At 35.6% G+C, this 17,975-nt stretch overlaps 1 protein-coding gene across 1 annotated transcript in view; it reads left to right on the forward strand.

The window, feature by feature from the left end:
- GAD1 (glutamate decarboxylase 1) overlaps positions 1 to 14,741 on the forward strand; it is a 32,280-nt gene extending 17,539 nt beyond the window's left edge. The window contains exons 8-17 of the mRNA XM_057423740.1: positions 299 to 414; positions 518 to 597; positions 802 to 856; positions 1,939 to 2,055; positions 2,294 to 2,358; positions 5,665 to 5,743; positions 7,152 to 7,301; positions 9,652 to 9,759; positions 10,457 to 10,546; positions 12,141 to 14,741. Of these exons, the coding sequence (XP_057279723.1) occupies positions 299 to 414; positions 518 to 597; positions 802 to 856; positions 1,939 to 2,055; positions 2,294 to 2,358; positions 5,665 to 5,743; positions 7,152 to 7,301; positions 9,652 to 9,759; positions 10,457 to 10,546; positions 12,141 to 12,314 (1,034 nt within the window). The 3' untranslated portion in view covers positions 12,315 to 14,741. The remainder of the gene's footprint in view (positions 1 to 298; positions 415 to 517; positions 598 to 801; positions 857 to 1,938; positions 2,056 to 2,293; positions 2,359 to 5,664; positions 5,744 to 7,151; positions 7,302 to 9,651; positions 9,760 to 10,456; positions 10,547 to 12,140) is intronic.
- The last annotated feature ends 3,234 nt before the right edge of the window (positions 14,742 to 17,975 follow it).

The following is a 17,975-nucleotide window of genomic DNA, read 5'->3' on the forward strand; positions in this document are numbered from 1 at the left end:
ATTTGATAAGTTCCTGTTATTCCTGCTAACAAGTTGTCATGCAAAAGCAGCACAACGAAAGCTAAACTTTCTAGGAATGTGTTGCAAAATGTTAGCAGTAAAAAGAGATGATGAATAGGAAATTCTGACTCTCAGTGTGACTTTCTAGAGACATGACCATGCATTTCATAGATTTATTTTTTCATAGTTCACTACCAATTTCACTGCATAATGCAAATGAGACTTGTATGTCTTTGGTCTAATATGCATTTTTTCTCATTATCACTATTTTATTATTCATTCACGTATTTACTCACAGGAGGAGCAATCTCCAACATGTACAGTATAATGGCCGCACGCTACAAGTATTTCCCTGAAGTTAAAACCAAAGGCATGGCTGCAGTCCCTAAACTCGTTCTCTTTACCTCAGAACACGTGAGTTTCATACACTGCTAATTCTTAATTTATTGCTGTGTCTTGTGAAGATACTTCATCATTAAACAACCACTCTATTAAATGTGTGTATGTTTTGCTGCAGAGTCACTACTCAATAAAGAAAGCCGGAGCTGCACTTGGATTTGGAACGGACAATGTGATTTTGATAAAATGCAATGAAAGGTAGGATGAATGCTAAGGTTTTGATACATTAAATGTGTTCATCTGTTAAATTTGTTGTAGTGGGCTTAAGAACTGATTCAGTACAGTATGCCAAGTCGCTAATGGCCTGTTGAGAAAATACTATAAAATTATTTCAACTGCAGCTAGTATTTCTATATGCAGTCTTTAATTCTCTTTATCTTTCTCTTTCTGTAATCATTACAGAGGCAAAATAATACCAGCTGATTTGGAAGCAAAAATTTTGGAAGCAAAACAAAAGGTTTGTGGCTTTAAAAACCAGTGCTTAAATGCCTGGCTTAGTAAAAGTACTTCTTCCTTTGAAGGTTCAAGGTTAACATTAAAAGCGAAAATTACAATGATATAAATATTATAGTAATATTTTTAGCTGCTTAATTATACATCACATATTGATTAGGGAACTATCTGTATGTCTTGCTAAGGTTTCCATTTGCTGTGTAAAACCAACATATTTTAAACTCTTGAGCCACATCTGTATTTCTGACTTCTAGAAATAACTTTGTATGGAAACATATAAAAAAAAGTATGAAAACTAACAAAACTAAACATGAAACTAAACCTACTTTTACCCAAACTTTAAAGTTTAGCCAAAATCATGAAAGACTCTATTGAAGTCCTAAAAATGCCCATAGATTTCAAGTATGAGGTTGCAGGGTTAGTAAAATATAGCCAGTAAGTTTATTTTTATTGAGACATTATTGTTAATTCCTTAATTGATGCAATGTAAAATCCTTTAATTTTGTGTAAACCCACCAAAGTTAGAGCGGTCAAGGTTACTATTATTTTATTTCTTAACTTCTTTACATTTGGGCACTCTATGAAATTGCAGTTCACATTTATTTAATCTAATTCAAAATTGCCTCACATGGATCAGATAGTTCCGCATTTATTGCTTTTGGTTTGGACTGCTTTGTTTTGATTTGTTCTGTTTATTAGATAAAGGCTAAAGGAATAATTTCAAGCCTTCAAATCACAACTTGCATATCACAATTAATTTTCCTTTTTATGACTGTAAAATCTCAACTTTTCTTGACTATTCCTGGTCTTCTACTGAAATGTTTGAATCTTCTTACTGAAGGAAATTAGACAAAATAATATTCTTTACCTTCTGACTGGTTAATTTTGTGATGTTACAGTACAATAAACCCAGAGATTTTTTCTACCACATATACAACTTGTTAGTTTCTACTGTTGCTTATATTTAACTTTCACATGGGAAGAAAAGCACTTTTAGGCTGGAAAATGGGATACAAGTGTTTCACATTTATTCTTTTTCCTGAAAGAGGCTGAATTTTGTATTTAATGTTTTCATTTTTATTGTAGGGATACGTTCCCCTTTTTGTAAATGCAACTGCAGGCACAACAGTATATGGAGCCTTTGATCCAATACAAGAGATTGCAGATATATGTGAAAAATATAACCTCTGGCTCCACGTAGATGTAAGTAACTAAATGAAGTGCTATTCAGGCAAAAGAGGATTTTTATTTACATATGTTTTGTCCTGAATTAAAGTTTATTTTTATTTATTACTAGATCCTGAGTAAATTAAAATATGGCAGGGGGGTTGGAACTAGATGATTTTAAGGTCCTTTCCAACCCTAACTATTCTGTGATTCTATGATTCTGTGTTAGGCTTTTCCAAAACAATAAGTCTTCTCTTGTTTCTCTCTCTTCCAGGCTGCCTGGGGAGGTGGACTCTTAATGTCCCGAAAGCATCGTCATAAATTAAATGGAATAGAAAGGTACTACATGATGCTTATTTGTAATACTATTATTAAAGTACTTTCATAAGATAAATGTCACCTCACAAATTCACCAAAAGATGAATTTGCTGCATTAAGTTTAAACACCAAATTAGACAAAAGCAAGACAGATGGGGAAGGTTCACACTAGGAAGACTGAAACAATGCTACAGAAGAAAACAGTGATGTACAGAGGAGTGAAAGGTAAGTTTTCAGCAGATTTGAAGGAGGACAAGGATATCGCTTGGCAAAAAGGAAGGGAGGTTGTTCTATGAATAGCTTTGAAAGGGCCATAAGTCTAGGATTAGATGAAGGAGAATTTGAGGAAAAAGTGTGAGAGCTAGACAGTGTCTGAAATGTAGGGAAGGTGTTTGAGTGTGAATACATGTGGTAGGAACTCATGACATGGTGGGAATTGGTAGAGATTCTCCCCTGAAAGATGTTTGCAGTTGTTTCCAGAAAATAACATGTATGTTCTGTTTGAAAATGAGTGTCCTGTAAATGAAGGTTTATATATATATATATATGCTTGCTTTTGTATTGCTTGTATATATACACACACACAAAATCATACATGTGTGTACAACAAAGAGAGTAACACATGATAGAGGCTGAACTAGCAGCAATTTTTAGGCAAATTACAGTACCTATGAGGCTGGAAAGGACTATGATAGCACCGAACTGGTACAGTTCTACTGTGCCAGTCAGAGGACTGAGGGAACTTACAGGGAGGCCATGAAGTCACAGATACTCACTGTGTCGCAGGGCACAGGGCCGTATGAATTGGTGCCAGGTAGGGATTCCACAAAACAAGCAGGAAGCTCTTGTAGAGGCCAGAGTGAAATCTGCAGAAAAGAGTGCATGTTTGCCCCCAGGCAAGTAACCCAGGTTACCAAGATGCCCACTGAGACCAGAAGTCAGCCTAAATAATTAATTGAACCAAATTTAAAAAGGCAAAGCATTTGTATTGGAAGTGAAAGCAGAGTGTGAGTGTGACCCTCCTCCCTTGCCCCAGGCCTTACAATTCAGGCTTAGAAGTCCCATGTGTAGTCTTTGGCACAGTTGTTCCCATATCCAATGATGACAAGGCTGTAGACTGTAGAAGTGTTTATAACCCCATGGGTGTGTTTCTCTAGATTTCCTCTGAAACCACTCTATCGTAACAGACTGCCTGTCTGAATAACAATCAGACAAGCCATGAAGAACCAGAAGCATAAGATCTTTCCTATCATTGCAGGTGCCAGCTTCCAGGGAAGCAAAAAAAAAAGATTTGAAACAAGCTCTGCTCATGTACTCTCACAGTAACACCAAACTGTTTCCTCAAGTCAACTGTACTGAACGTGGGCATGTGTAAAGGTGTAAAATGAAAACAGTGAGCATTGCTTTTCCTTAGGGAAAACAAACTTTCCTAGTGATGGTCATCTCATGTAGTAAGCGAAAAACAAGCACAAGGTGAACAATAATGTACACAAGGAATGGTAGGAAAACAATGCAGACCCTTCTGTTGCAGGGGCAGCATTGTGGCAGGCGTACTCTGAATCATACAAACCTCTGCCAGTTCAATTTGTTAGTCACTTGTGTTATGGCAACATGTCTAACATGAGGTCAGCATGGCAACTTCCTTAAGGTACACAGCTTTGATGGCAGCAGTTAGGCACACCTCTTTTGACCTGAGGTCAATTCAGGGGTGCTGATTAAGACCATCATCTTAAGCAAATACAAAAAGCAGCAGGCCATGAAGTGTGGTATTATTTCCTTCCTAGGCAGCTGTATAGATCTTCAAACATGGAAAGGGACCCACCTGTACTGCATAATTGCCTGTCACAGGGCTCAGCTGGGTCTACTGCCTACACTCAGGCCAGACTTGGTCTGCCCAGAGATGCGGGTGTCTGTACAAGCAGACTGCCACGGTGCAGAGCGGGGATGGTCTGTGGTAGATAGCCTCTGGCTGGCTGCGCAGAGCAGAGAGTGACCTTTTCGTGTTAAAATAAACCTAATGCTCCTTGCCAAAACGACTTGAATTGTCTTTGTTTGGAACCCTGAAAGTGAAATAAATGCACGAAACTGAAAACATAGTGCTCTCAAAAGGAAATGAGCTTTTACATAAATTCCTGTTTCTTCACTACTATATTTGACCTATTAGTTAAGTTTCCAAAACGATAATTGCTTCCTAAGTCTGAGCTATGTACCTGCTGCATTGCCCTGCCTAAGCAGGAGATTTTAGAGGGGAGGTGAACTCACCACGTATAGCACACACTGTGCTGTTCTTTTGGCTGAGGGGTGCTGCAGCCTATCCTAGTGCAGATAGAGGTTGGAATCATAGCTGGAATGTATGGAATTAGTGGTCCTTGAACAGGGGTGGAGGAGTCATTGTGTTGCTCAAAAGAGAGAAACTGTCGTTGTGTCTGTGTCTTCTGAGAGCAGGGTGTAGAAGAGGCAGAAGTACCTTTGAATTTTCTTTCAACCACATTGTAAGAACACATGCATAGTCTATGAAATATGATTATACACTTTCCTTTTCTGGAACACACAGTGAATCAAAAGGGCATTTGGTAATTAATTACTTAGGCCGAAGAAGTCAATGAATGTGCAATGTTGGCACATTTATTTTAGCATCATCATTAAACTGTCTAGGACATTATGTTAAAAATACAGAATCTCATCTGGTTGGTTAGTAAATTAAGTGATCTTATGCATCTACTGTGTTTAGAAAGATTTAAGCTTTACATACCGAATGGTAGGATCGTGATGCAAAGTTTTACAGCCTCTTAACAGACCATGGGCTTGACAAGCTAGTACAGAAAAGGCCTCTTGTGGCTTTAACTGGGAAAGTGAATAGGCATGAGAAGTGTCTTTTCCTTTGCTTTCTACTTTTCCAGCAGCTGTTCAGTAAAGAGCTGTGTTCTCCAAAAATTCATATTATTTCCTTAATTTTCTGACACGACCCTCCCCCACTCAGTACCTTAAATTGATACAACCTGTCAAACTGGTTTTGTTAATTTTATTAGTGCTATTTCTAGAAGTGGAGTCTTCAGGGAATGAAGTCTAATCAGTCTGACACTAATTAACTGGTATTAGTAATAATATAAACTAATCAGAAGTCTGACATTTCAGCAGTAATGCATGAAAAGATCCTTTCCTGGACAGTACAGCTGGGAAGTGAGACACCTGAGACAGTAACAATCTCCTTAGTGAAACCATCATGGTCAAAACTCCATATATTTCCAGCTGAAAGCAGAAAGCAAAGATTGCTTCAGGTTCAGTTTCTGTTTTCCAGACCTATCTGAATGTGAAATTTTTTTGCAGAGCCAACTCAGTTACTTGGAATCCACACAAGATGATGGGAGTGTTGTTACAATGTTCTGCCATTCTTGTCCGGGAGAAGGTCTGCCTTATATTTAATAATTAAGCAGTTAAAAATAAAATTAAAAAGTAAATATCAAGCCCTACTTTTTAAGAGGGTTGTGCAAAATCCATTGAATTTCAAAACTTATTTTGGAAGGAGTAATTGTGTGGATTTGCATTGTTTAGGAATTTTTTTTTTCAGTTTTGATTTGGTGGGTGTTTTTTTTGGGGGGGTGTTTTTTTTTTTAAGCTCTATTAGATCTTTAGTTGTTGATTTATTTTGCATATTCTAATAGCAACACTAGAGCGATGCTACTATACTTCATCTGATCATCTGCTCTGTTGTTTCTATGATATACTGAACATAGACCCTTGGTCTTAGTAATTAGTCACAGTCTAAACTGCTTGAATAAAAACCAATTGTTTTTCTCTTAGTTTTTTGAGAGTTTCTCAATTCAAGTCTTAATTCTTTTAAGCAATATGTATTTTCCTTAGATGATAAAAAAAATCATATCATCTGTAGATAAGACTAATTCTAGTGTCTACTAATTTCTGTCGTGTCAATTGCTACTAGAAGAGGCTAGTCAAAGTGGTCCCTGTGCATAGGGATGAAGCAGTTGTGAGTTCCAGCTCTAGGTCTGCCATTGCTCTTCAGGATGACCCATCTCTAAACTGAAGGCATTTATTTCCCTTTATAAAACACTTTGACATCTATTGGAGATAAACACTAGCCGTTATTTAGTGCCATGCATGCTTATTGTGCTCAATGTTGCAGGATTTTGGCAAAATATTTTATTCTCTGTATGAGAACTTTGATAGGTGTTTTTATATTTATTAAATAAACCAGTGTCTTTGAGCTTCCAAGAATGACTAACAGAGTATAGAGGAGATGCAAGCCATTTTAGAACTGTCCCATGTTTAAGACTTCTGTGTAACATACAAGAATTTGTTCCTTTGTGTTTGCTTCAGAGATGTTTACCAATAATCCATAGGTTTCTATTGGTCTGTGGACCATGCTTATTTGTAAGCAAAAAATGTCTGGTTTAGGTCATTTGTATTTATATTTATCACAATTTTGAGTGTCGTAAAGCTGGGCAATATATAAAGTTGAAGCCTTCACTTTCTTTCTTTTTAAAAAATAATTTTCTGTCCCTGTCAGCTGCACAAGAGACCATAGCTTTATTCCAGTGTGTAATTTAACTCATCAAAAATTGAAGTCTTAAAAACATAGCCTTACAAAGTGAAGTGGGCAAAGTATCAAAAGCTAAGAATCCGTATTAATCTGAGAATGTTTTTCCAGGTGTGGGTGTGTGGGTATGTAAAACCAGATGACTACTCAGGGACAATTCTTCTGTATATATTCAAAATGCAGTTATCATGTATCATTAATGATTACACTTTCTTATGCACATACGCCATTTGTTTTAAGTACATGTTTTTCATTATAGGGTATACTTCAAGGCTGCAATCAAATGTGTGCAGGCTATCTCTTCCAGCCAGACAAACAGTATGATGTATCCTATGACACTGGAGACAAGGCAATACAGTGTGGTCGACATGTGGACATTTTCAAATTTTGGTTGATGTGGAAGGCAAAGGTAAATAATAAAAGTTTGGTTCAAAAATCTGAAAAGTATTTAATTTATAAGTCTCATGTAACTGAACTCTTTTTTTCTAAGATAAATGCCTTTGTAATTACGATCTCTAAATACACATTTATATGACTAGTAAGTCAGAAAAGAGCCATTTAAATTGTGGAACAATGTTAGCCACCGATAAATTCAGCTGGAAATTAGGAGGAAAGTTTAAGACACTACATGAGTCCTATAGTAAAACCAGTGAACCAAAATGGTCATTTGTTGTGATTCTGTACACTCTTATCTGAATTTTCTGACAGATTGCTTGTAGTAGCAGCAGAGTAGACTTGATGATTTACAAGGGTCCTTTGAGCGTCACCTTTCAATGCCTAGATTTTATAAGCAACTTTGAAGACAACGCTTGTTTCTTAAGAAGCTTCGCCCAACTGATGATTTAAGAGTTGATTCCCTGGTACTACTGTGGTGTGGCTGGATGGCTGAATTTAAGCGTGGACTTGTATACAGGTTTATGTGTTCACAAGATGAATGTCCAGGTAGTCAAGAAAACACATTTAATATTTATTTCTTTATCTGCAGTCATCTTACTACTATTACTCTTGCTCCTCTGCTGACAAAATGGGAATTCAGTTGGGTAACCTGCCTGCAGACTAATCTTTTTTTATAAAACTGAGATTAAATGTAATGTCAAAATGCACAATCATAAAATAGTTTTCACTTTGGGTGAGATTTAGACAGCAATAGTAAATAACTTGCGATGATAAAAGATATTTTCATGAGGATTAGTTTACTGTTGAAGACTGAAGAAAGTTACAGAATTTTAGTTACTTCTAAGCAGATTGTAGACATGTCATACTTTATTTTAAAAAGTACTTCAGAAAAAGAAACATAACATGTCTGCACAAAACACTTGTAACAATTATTTTAGTTATCAGATAGGTTTGATTACCAGGCTAAGTACATTTCAGCTCAGGCTCAGTTCTTCCTCCAAAATAAATCATTTTGGTACCATAATCCAGTAATGTGAAACTGCTTATGACACACTAGAATCAGACTGTGACTAACAGCTTTGAAGTGTGTTGCTTATTTACCAAGTACTGACTACAGACACATTCAAAGCACGGACTGAATGTTTTTCTGATTCCCAGCTGAACACATTTTGTTAAAACTAACATGCAGACTCTACCTCTGCTGTTACATTCACCTGTTAAACTGACATCACTAAAAAAGTAGAACACTAAAAAAATAGAACACTTCACAATAAATTAAAAAAAATACAGTGGAAACCATAATGGATATGAGTCATATTTAAAATTCAGAAGTAAGATAGTCATGGATGTGATTATATAAAAATAATATATAGTTGATCTGTATATCTGGAATTTAAATTTATCTGGAAATTAGTTACTTTTGATTCCTGTTTGGTCTTGAGACAAATTAAGATTCCTTGGACCTGAGTTCTCTGATGTATTAGATAAAACCTGTTTCTAGCAGATTGCATGATTATATTAAAAGAATGTTAAGAAAATACAATATTAGAAGCTATGGACATTTTTCCTTCAGCATTAGCCATCGTGAGTGATCATACTCTTGTCCTCATAGTAGAAATGTACAGCCTAGGTCCAGAGGTATTCTTGTGACTTTACCTTCTGTCATTTTATTCAGTATAAAGAACTTACCCCACATATGCAGTAATTGAGGAGTGTACTTGTCTTTCTTATTTCTTCATTCATGTACAAAAAAAAACCCAAAACAACAAAACCCACAAGTTGTTTTTTGTTTTTTTCCTATTTTATTTATCCTCAACATTCATCTACTTTTCCTAAGATCATGATCTTTCAAAACAAAAACCAAATCAGATATGACAAAAGACCAGTGGGTAGGCAAATGACTTTCAGCAAACATATTGCAGGCTTGTGATTGCTGACTGTTTTAAATACAAATTTCTTACACTGTTCAAAGGAAATAAATGATTTTCCAACTCTTACCCTTTCAACTGAGTTGCTATTCCATGTTCCTAGTCTTCCAGCAAGAGCTGAATAACTTAATATTCATAATATTTTTTGAAACTGGGGAAACCGAGAGCTTGAAATAATCTATCAAGAATATCAAACCCCCTTGTTGTTATCATATTAAATCCTCTTAAAACAAGACCAAAACCAAAGAGTGATTACAGTTAGGCCCCATTTAGCCACTTTTGTAGTGTTGATTAACTTTATTTTTTAATTACAAGAAACAATACTGCTAAATATTTTTTTGACAGCAAACACTTTACAGTGAAGCCTATCTGAAAAGGTAAACACATTGGAGTAGGAAAAATGATCACATAGGTAATACTTTCTTTTTAAACCAGGGTACTGTAGGATTTGAAAATCAGATCAACAAATGCCTGGAGCTGGCAGAATATCTCTACACTAAAATCAAAAACAGAGAAGAATTTGAGATGGTTTTCGAAGGGGAGGTAAGTTTTCTTTAACCTGTGCATAGGAAACAAATCTATATGGAACTTTGAAACCAGCCTTCACACTTTTCACATTTCTTCAAGCCGATTATACAAAACTGCTTTTATTTTCTGAAGAACTACATGACTATTGACACCTGGGCAGTTTTTTTGCTGAATGCATGTGGGTTTGTACTGTAAATGTCAGATTTATCTCATGCTTTTCTGCAGAAAACATCTCAGTTTAGGCCATGAAGACTACCTTAATACAATCTTCTCACGCTGAGATTCCCTGTTATAACATACATAACTGTGAATGAGCTATACTGCTGTATGTTCTGTTGGTAGTGCCACAGCACTTGATCGATAGAATAACAAATATACTTTGTCTCCATTTACTAAGGAAAGGAAAATTGTGTTGCCCTTGCTGTGATCCTGGAAGCCGTTCCTCATAAAACTGCATGAAGGTAGAAAGCATTTGCGCTTCATTAGTACCCTAAAATATTATAAGTGGAACAATGTATAGGGAATCCAAGACAGCAGATGAAACCAGCATCACTATAATCCATTTGGTTTTGTTTTAACATGCAGAACTGGGAAAGATAATGGTATATTTTATCTTTCACACTGTGCTAAAGTATGCTACTGACTAACCTTTAGCGCATGATTGAGGTGCATTATTTTGGTTATTGACGTATGTATTCGGTTCTTTTTGCAGCCAGAGCATACAAATGTGTGTTTTTGGTATATTCCACCAAGTCTCAGGGGCATGCCAGACTGTGATGAGAGAAGAGAAAAATTACACAGGGTATGTGGTTTTTGTTAAATGCAAAAATGTAGCCTATTTCAACCCAGAGTATTCTGCTCATTAAAAATAACGTATCTGTGTGTTGACAACTGTTCCAGATTCTGGGACGTCAGTTTCCCAATTGCTAGTCATGACCTTGATATTCATTCACCTTTGTCTCCTATTTATACTGAGCCTGAAGTCATATTTCTTCTATAGAACTTGATACAGAGCATAGCCAGTTATTCTTAGTTTTATTATCACTTCTGTGCTCCCAAGTGTTACAGATCTTTAAAAAGCAGGCAAAAAGGCATCCCAGCCCTGTTTGAATAGGACAGCATATCAGCAAGAGAAAGGGAAGGGTAATTATTTGAAAATGCTGGGACAGGTAAAGGACATGGAAACCAGTCAGTCTTTCTCAGGTCTTTATTTGTATTATAAATGTGCTTGGTTAGTCATGCATTAATGCATTCCAATGAAAATTAATACCCTTTGGAAAATTTTGGGATAAATTTATTTGCAGTAATGATTAGAGGGAAGTGAAGACATCATAGAGGCAGAACCAGGAAAAATACTTAGGTCTAGAGGGAAGTGAAATACATTAATTTTGTAGTGGCATTTTAGACAGACAAAAATGGAATGAAATGCACTCAGGAGGCAAAAGAATTAATTTGGTTGTTAAAGTGAGTTGCAATTTGTTTTATGTTTGGGAAGGGAGAAGAATAGGTAAACTTAGGAGGTGTTGTAGAGGATTTTATGTCTACATCACAGTGGGGAAAGACCACAGAAGAGTATAAAAAATCCTGGGTCAACCCAATGAAGTGTTAAATAAAGAAATTGCCAAAAAAGAGAGAAAAGAGGAAGATAGGTAAGACTGGTAAGAAGGATGAAATGTTTGACATGACCCTATTCAACATTAGAAGACATTATAAAGCATCCTACAAAACGGTAAAAAAGCCAGACATTTGCCCTTGGCTGACAGAGAGCAGGAGAAAGAAGGTCTGGATGGAAAAACTGGGCTCACTCAATACCAAATTTTAAGACTATTATTCCTTGAAAATTAAAGTGAGAAAGTGAGACTGTGGTAAATGCACAGTACTGCAAAACTGCTGGGAGGTTTCCATATCTTATGCTAACAGAAAATATTCTTTATAACTTCAGATCTTACTGAAAAATTTCCATCTTTGTTGTGTCCCCCTCCTCTAAGAAAATAACTTTGATAACATGTAATATTCTCATGGAAAACATCATTACCCTCACAAAGGAGGTCCTGGAGTAGATTTTCATAAAAAGAACACATTTCTTCATGACAAAATCTTCAGTACAAAGAAATGACATGTACATTTAATATATAAAATTATTACATAGTGAATGCTCTAGGATGTTGTTAGTCTATTAATCAAAAAGATGGATGTTTTCATTGTCAATTTTGCTTTAAATATCCAATCCTACATATTTAGGTTTTCAAGTTTTTTTCTGTTACATATCTTTCTATGGGAACTAGTGTCTTTATGATCGGTCCATGTATTTTTTCCAAACTAAGCAATGATGTGATATAAAAAGAAAGAATATTTTTTTAAAAATTACTCTTCTCTCTCTCTCTTAAATCATAAAGGTGGCACCAAAAATCAAAGCACTGATGATGGAGTCAGGTACTACGATGGTTGGATATCAGCCTCAGGGTGATAAAGTCAACTTCTTCCGAATGGTCATCTCAAACCCAGCAGCAACTAAGTCTGACATTGACTTCCTCATTGAGGAAATAGAGAGATTGGGGCAGGAGCTGTAGTACATTGATTGAATTGTTTATTTCTCTAATTCACTGTTTTCCAGTGCTGGATAATTTTTAAACCCAGTTCTGCAGAACATGTTTTAAGGAAATTCTCTTTCTGTGAGTTCCAATCTCCTAAGGCATCCTTAAATAAAACAACTGTAGGATACTGAAACATATATGTATTGGTAGATCATATTACTGAGGGAAAATGTATTATCTTGAAGTTGAAGTACAATTGACTCTTATGTTGGTCTTGTTTATTGTAGCCAGCAGGAAACTAATGAGTCCTAAAATAGCAAATTAAGAGCTCTGCACAGTATATATGTACAGTATAAATAAATATATATATAATTATATATATATACATACATATATATAAAGTGGGTATAAACTTAGATCTAAGCCACAGCATGTTTTCCACTTTAAGAGAATTAACTTTTCCTTCAACAATTAATGATGTGGATAATGTGCTACAGACTTTTCTGCCGGCTAAAATTAGACATATAGAAATGTTTCAAAAATGTAGATTCTTAGGAGCTAACGAAAATGTATAACAGTATTAAATCTTGTTGTTGGTGCTTCTCTTAAATACGAAACAGCAATCTCTAACAGCACCTTTGAGTATAATAGTTGTATTTCCCCTTTAGTGTCACATCAGGGGATAATAGTAGCAGAGTCATTGTAACAGTTATATTATTGCTGTATTTTTAGAGGTTAATTTGTGTAGATTGTGTATATTATTGTTAAATGACTTTGTGTAAAAGGATTTAAATGTAATAGTTTTGCAACAAGATAACTGTTGAATTGTAGGTATATGAAATATTTGCTTATTTATATGCAGAGATTTACCATGCTGAAGAGTTGTCTTGTATTTTCTTCCATTTGTAATGTATCCTATTTATATATTATTGAAGTTCTAAATAATGTTTATGGTATTTTAGTGTCTTTGTGAGCCAAAGAAAAAAAGACAAAAAATTAGTTGATACTTTAATTTAAATCCTAGTGCCCTTAAAGTAATAACTTATGGATAATTTTTCTGAATATAAGGAATTCTAACACTGTGTATAGACTGTCAAATGATGAAATCCTTTTAATCTATTAGAATTTTCAGTTTTATTTATTGTGATGTCGGACTGTTTGTTCAGTGTTCTGAATGCTTTTCTAGTGAATAATTGTTACTAACCAAGGCCCCTGTTTTTTATTTGAATTTCAGGACTAATCTCTAAAGGCCATTTTAACTAAATTCTGTGGGAGTTTTAAGCAGCGTCATTCTTTTAGTGAAATGGAATTCACTATGTGTTTGGAGCTTATAAAATAAATAAACCCAAAAGTAATCTCGGAATCTTTAAATATAGCTGGCTTGTCACAACAATTTCAACTGGCTAGACTTTTCAAAGTATAGGAACCAGATTCATCTTGCAGCTTATTCAGTTTTAATCATTAGATAATCAATACTACCAAATGGAAAACTCTATACTGGAAACAGAGTAGTGGAACAAAACGAAGATTCAATAATCCGCTGTCTACTGAGTTACTGTCATGGTGATTAATGGAATATGCTAATTTCAGATCTTTTCATACAGGATTCTATGGCTACCTCCTATATAAATCAGTAATAATTTGCTCCCCCTCCACCAAATCAGTAATAACGTTAAATTATTTTTGAAAGAGCCAATGAAATGCAGTAATGCTATGCGGTTTCTACAGCCTCTCTCGCCCCCTTCAGTCCTGTTGAATGGCAGCTAGAGTGAGGAGAGTTTTCCATTCTGCAGGTCCCACTGGTTGTCTTCTGAGGATGCTGTCTCACTTCTTTGGCTGCTTCAGAGCAGGGAGAAGGAAGAAGCTGTCATGGTGACTACCATACCATACAGAACAGCCTTCCCAGTTTTTCACAGGGCGTATTGCTTATCCCTCTTCCATAACTTTCTACTTTTTGAGTACAGAGAGAAGTTTGTGTTAAAGAGGAAGTATGTTACATTCTGATTTACAGGCTTCTGCCTGATTTCTGGTCTCTGTCAGTTTTACTTTACTCAAAGGGCAGCTACAGAAGATTGAAAGATTTCTCTTTCTTCTTTATGAGAAACCATATGAAATAGTATAATCAATGCAAAGATACATAACTGCTGACCTAGCTTCACTAGGGGATTTTACATCCGCCACACAAGCAGCATCATGTTCCTTGTGATTTTTGCAACCAGTTCTTAGGTGGGAATTTCTGACTTCCTCCACATCTATAGTCAAGATATTTCAGCAACTGTATTACTAAAGATTCCAACTTACCCTTAGTCCTCTAACCTGAATATTTTAACATCATGGACCTTGTATCCAGCTCATCATTTCAATATTCTAATAGTATTTTATTGTATTTGAAATATTATATCTCCTTAAAGCATGTATCTCCTTATAAACTAAGTGAAGAGAATAATCCTTATGTAACTGATCTGAACTAGGAAATACCATAATATGGCTTATTAGCATTCATACAGCAATCCTTAGACAGTCCTGAGATGTAGTCAGAAATAGATACAGGTCTCTTCAGCACGTATATGATGTTTTGCTTGCTAAAATTTCCACTTCTTCATTTAATAGAGTATCTTGTGTTTTGGGGGTCAAAAGCATCAGAGGTTCTACCTATTTCCATTGTTGGTTTGCAATTAGATGGGAATAATGGAGCTCCTCCTGCCTGTTTCAGAAGTGAGACAGTTAACACAGAGGTGTTTTCTCTGAAGACAGGGGAGTTAGATTTATTTTCCTGCCCTCTGCATTTTATCTTGCCTTTCTGCAGTGTTGTGTCTTGACACAGATGACACACAAAATTAGATTTTTGCAAAGCTTTTCATTCTAATAACAGGCTCTGGAGTGTTTCCCTATTACAGGTACCATGTTCCACAGGCACAGGGCTCCTATTAATTTCTGACTTGGTTAGCTGATTTTAACAGAGCAGTTATGGTCATCATTGATGATAAAACTCATCTGTGTTTTCTTCTCAGTAGGCAATTTTCATCTGGTATGTAACATCTCACATGTTACAGCTTCTCAGACAAAGCTTACCTGGAATTTGCCTGCTTTCTATTCCATACACTGTGAGAGATCAGTAAGTATGCATGCACAGTGGTGTTGACTAATTCAAAGCATTGTAATTCCAGGTGAGTAACTTTATTTCTGAGGTTTAAAATATACTCTAAGGTAGCAATTTTGCTTTTAAAGTCACATGAACAATCACTGTAATTTTGTGGGGGTGAATTCACATCAAACAAACAGTAGGCAAGATCTTAGGTGAACATGTAGCTGCAGTGCTCAACTGATGTAATTTATTTGGAAAAGACTGACCACTGGACAAAAATCAACAGCAGCTGTTGGTGTTGAATGAGAAAAATTCTGATTGTATAATTAAAAGTACATTTTAGAGAAGAGAGATGATACCATTCACGGCAGATAGACGGAACCAGAGGCCTTGGGAATAACGCAGGATTTTAAATTCATCTTGACTTAGTTCATAAACTGTTTTTTGAATGGTGAAAAATATGAAGAGATTTTTTAAATGGAATCTCTGTTTTGTGGTTTAAGAAATGTTGAAGTTATAAAGATATGCAATGCAGTTTTAATTTTTCAATAAAAGTTGATCTTAAAACTGTCTAATTTGTCTCATATAATTTTTGCTAGCTCTTTTGTTTCCCTAAGAATATGAGACAAAAGCCATACAATGTTATCACTCACATTAAAAACAGTAAGGTGAATACTAAGGCTGTTGGTTAGTTTTAATTGTGAATTGAATGTAAGCTTGTACCAACACAGGCTGAGGAAGAATGACATGCTCTGAACCTTGATTGGTTTGAATAGGGCTGTCCAGACATTAGTACTGTCTAGAAATACTAAAAAATAGAGAATCTAAACATCTTTCTGTGTGGTGTTTTGTGTGGTTTCTGAAATCATCATCGAGTTTTTACAGAGGACCAGAGAAAGTAAACAGGAACTTTGGAGTGGGTAAAAAGTATAAGATCAAGCCCTTGTGGTAAAAGCTCTGCTATCAATTCTCTGGATATATTTATAAAACTTATTTCTTGTAATGCAGGTCTTACTCCCCGGAAGACTTGAATATATGCTCACTTTGCATACTTTTGATCTCAGTGTTTGTTTATTAAGCACATTTAAACCTGCACACAATTAGAACTAGGATATTTTTATGCAAAGAATCTACTTTACTGAAAACCATCTTTTCTGTATGTAAAAAGCTGCTGGACAGAAACAGGCATAAAGGTATATTGAACAGAGTTGTTTCAGCACTTCTGTGACATAGAACTGTCATTTATTTTAACAGCATCTAATAAATTGAATTTTGACTGCTTTTAGGGTAGGATGAGCATCCTTCAAATAGGGTGAGTATCCTTCAAATAGGGTGAGTTTTCTTTGCAAGTAAAAGAATTTTATGCAGCAAACCGAGCATGAGGAAAACACATACTGCAAAGGAACTTACGAAGTCCATTAGTGTAGCATGAAAATGCCATAATGTAAGGCACTAAAAATTACGGGCGATGATTGCATCATGCATGAGCATTAATGAGTGTTCACCTTCATGCAGACTGCTCAATGTTAGGACCACAATGAGACTGTGGTCCTAACAGTCACTGTACAGCTCACAGTGGTCAACAGAATTAGATGTGCCTGAATTTCTTCTTTAGTGTTCTATAATTTGCAAATTGTAAACGTTATGTTTGGGGTGATGACACATAAATCAGGAATACCACTCACTCAAGAACTGCAACTAAGCTGAAGAGGAAATGAGAAGACACAAGCACTGACTGAAAGTAAAGTTTAAAAGGAAGGATGGCTGCACAGTGTGGAAGGATCACACTTCTGGACAAAGCAGGATAAAATTAGGGGTAGAATAAAAGAGAAGATGCATACAGAACTTTTAAGTTGACCTGATAAAGAAAGAAAAAAGTAAATCTGTTTCTCTGCTTTTTAGGTAATCTTCTCAGCATCTGAATGTAATTATTTCAGGTTGGATAAGTATATTTATTGTGTGCATTGTGAATGTCTTTATATTTCTTGATATAAAACACAAGGACACATGCATGTACATAAATGAAGTCTTGCATCATGTGGACTGTTTTGTGTAGGACTTTTCAGGGCATCTGGAAGATTCTTGAAGTATAACATTATCAAGTATATCGTTAAGGAAACAGTAAATAGGCTTCCCTTTGAAAGTATGTGTGTGTGTTGTGTGTGTACATGAAGGGTTCAATCTCTACCATGAAAACTTCTTAAATTATATACCTTTTAACAGGATACCAGTCTAGTTCATCTGAGAACAGTTAGTTTGAGGCAGGAGTGACTGTGTGAAAACTTTTGGCCTTGTTTTATGTGAAAGGTGTTGTGCCATGACAATAGAAATATGTGAGACCATAGCAGGTGATAGGAAATGGAAAAAAACCTAAGTTTAACATTTCAAGAAACCAAAAAAACTGTCATCACAAGCAAAATCAACAAATGTAAGTACAATTTCTCTAACTTAGATTTACAGAAGCCTATCATCCCTGACCACAATGCAAGCTGATTTGAAGCCATATCTGCTTGGTGCAACATCAGCAAGAGTTTGGATGATGCTGGTGGGGAGAGCAAGCATACTGGCCTTCAAAAAAACCCAAACAAACTTGAATGCTAACTTTAAACTGA

This window comes from Pezoporus wallicus, unplaced genomic scaffold (assembly GCF_028554395.1).
Source record: "Pezoporus wallicus isolate ANWC-B61680 ecotype Strahan unplaced genomic scaffold, APGP_CSIRO_Pwel_v1 contig_1181, whole genome shotgun sequence".
In the NCBI taxonomy this organism is placed as follows: domain Eukaryota; kingdom Metazoa; phylum Chordata; class Aves; order Psittaciformes; family Psittacidae; genus Pezoporus; species Pezoporus wallicus.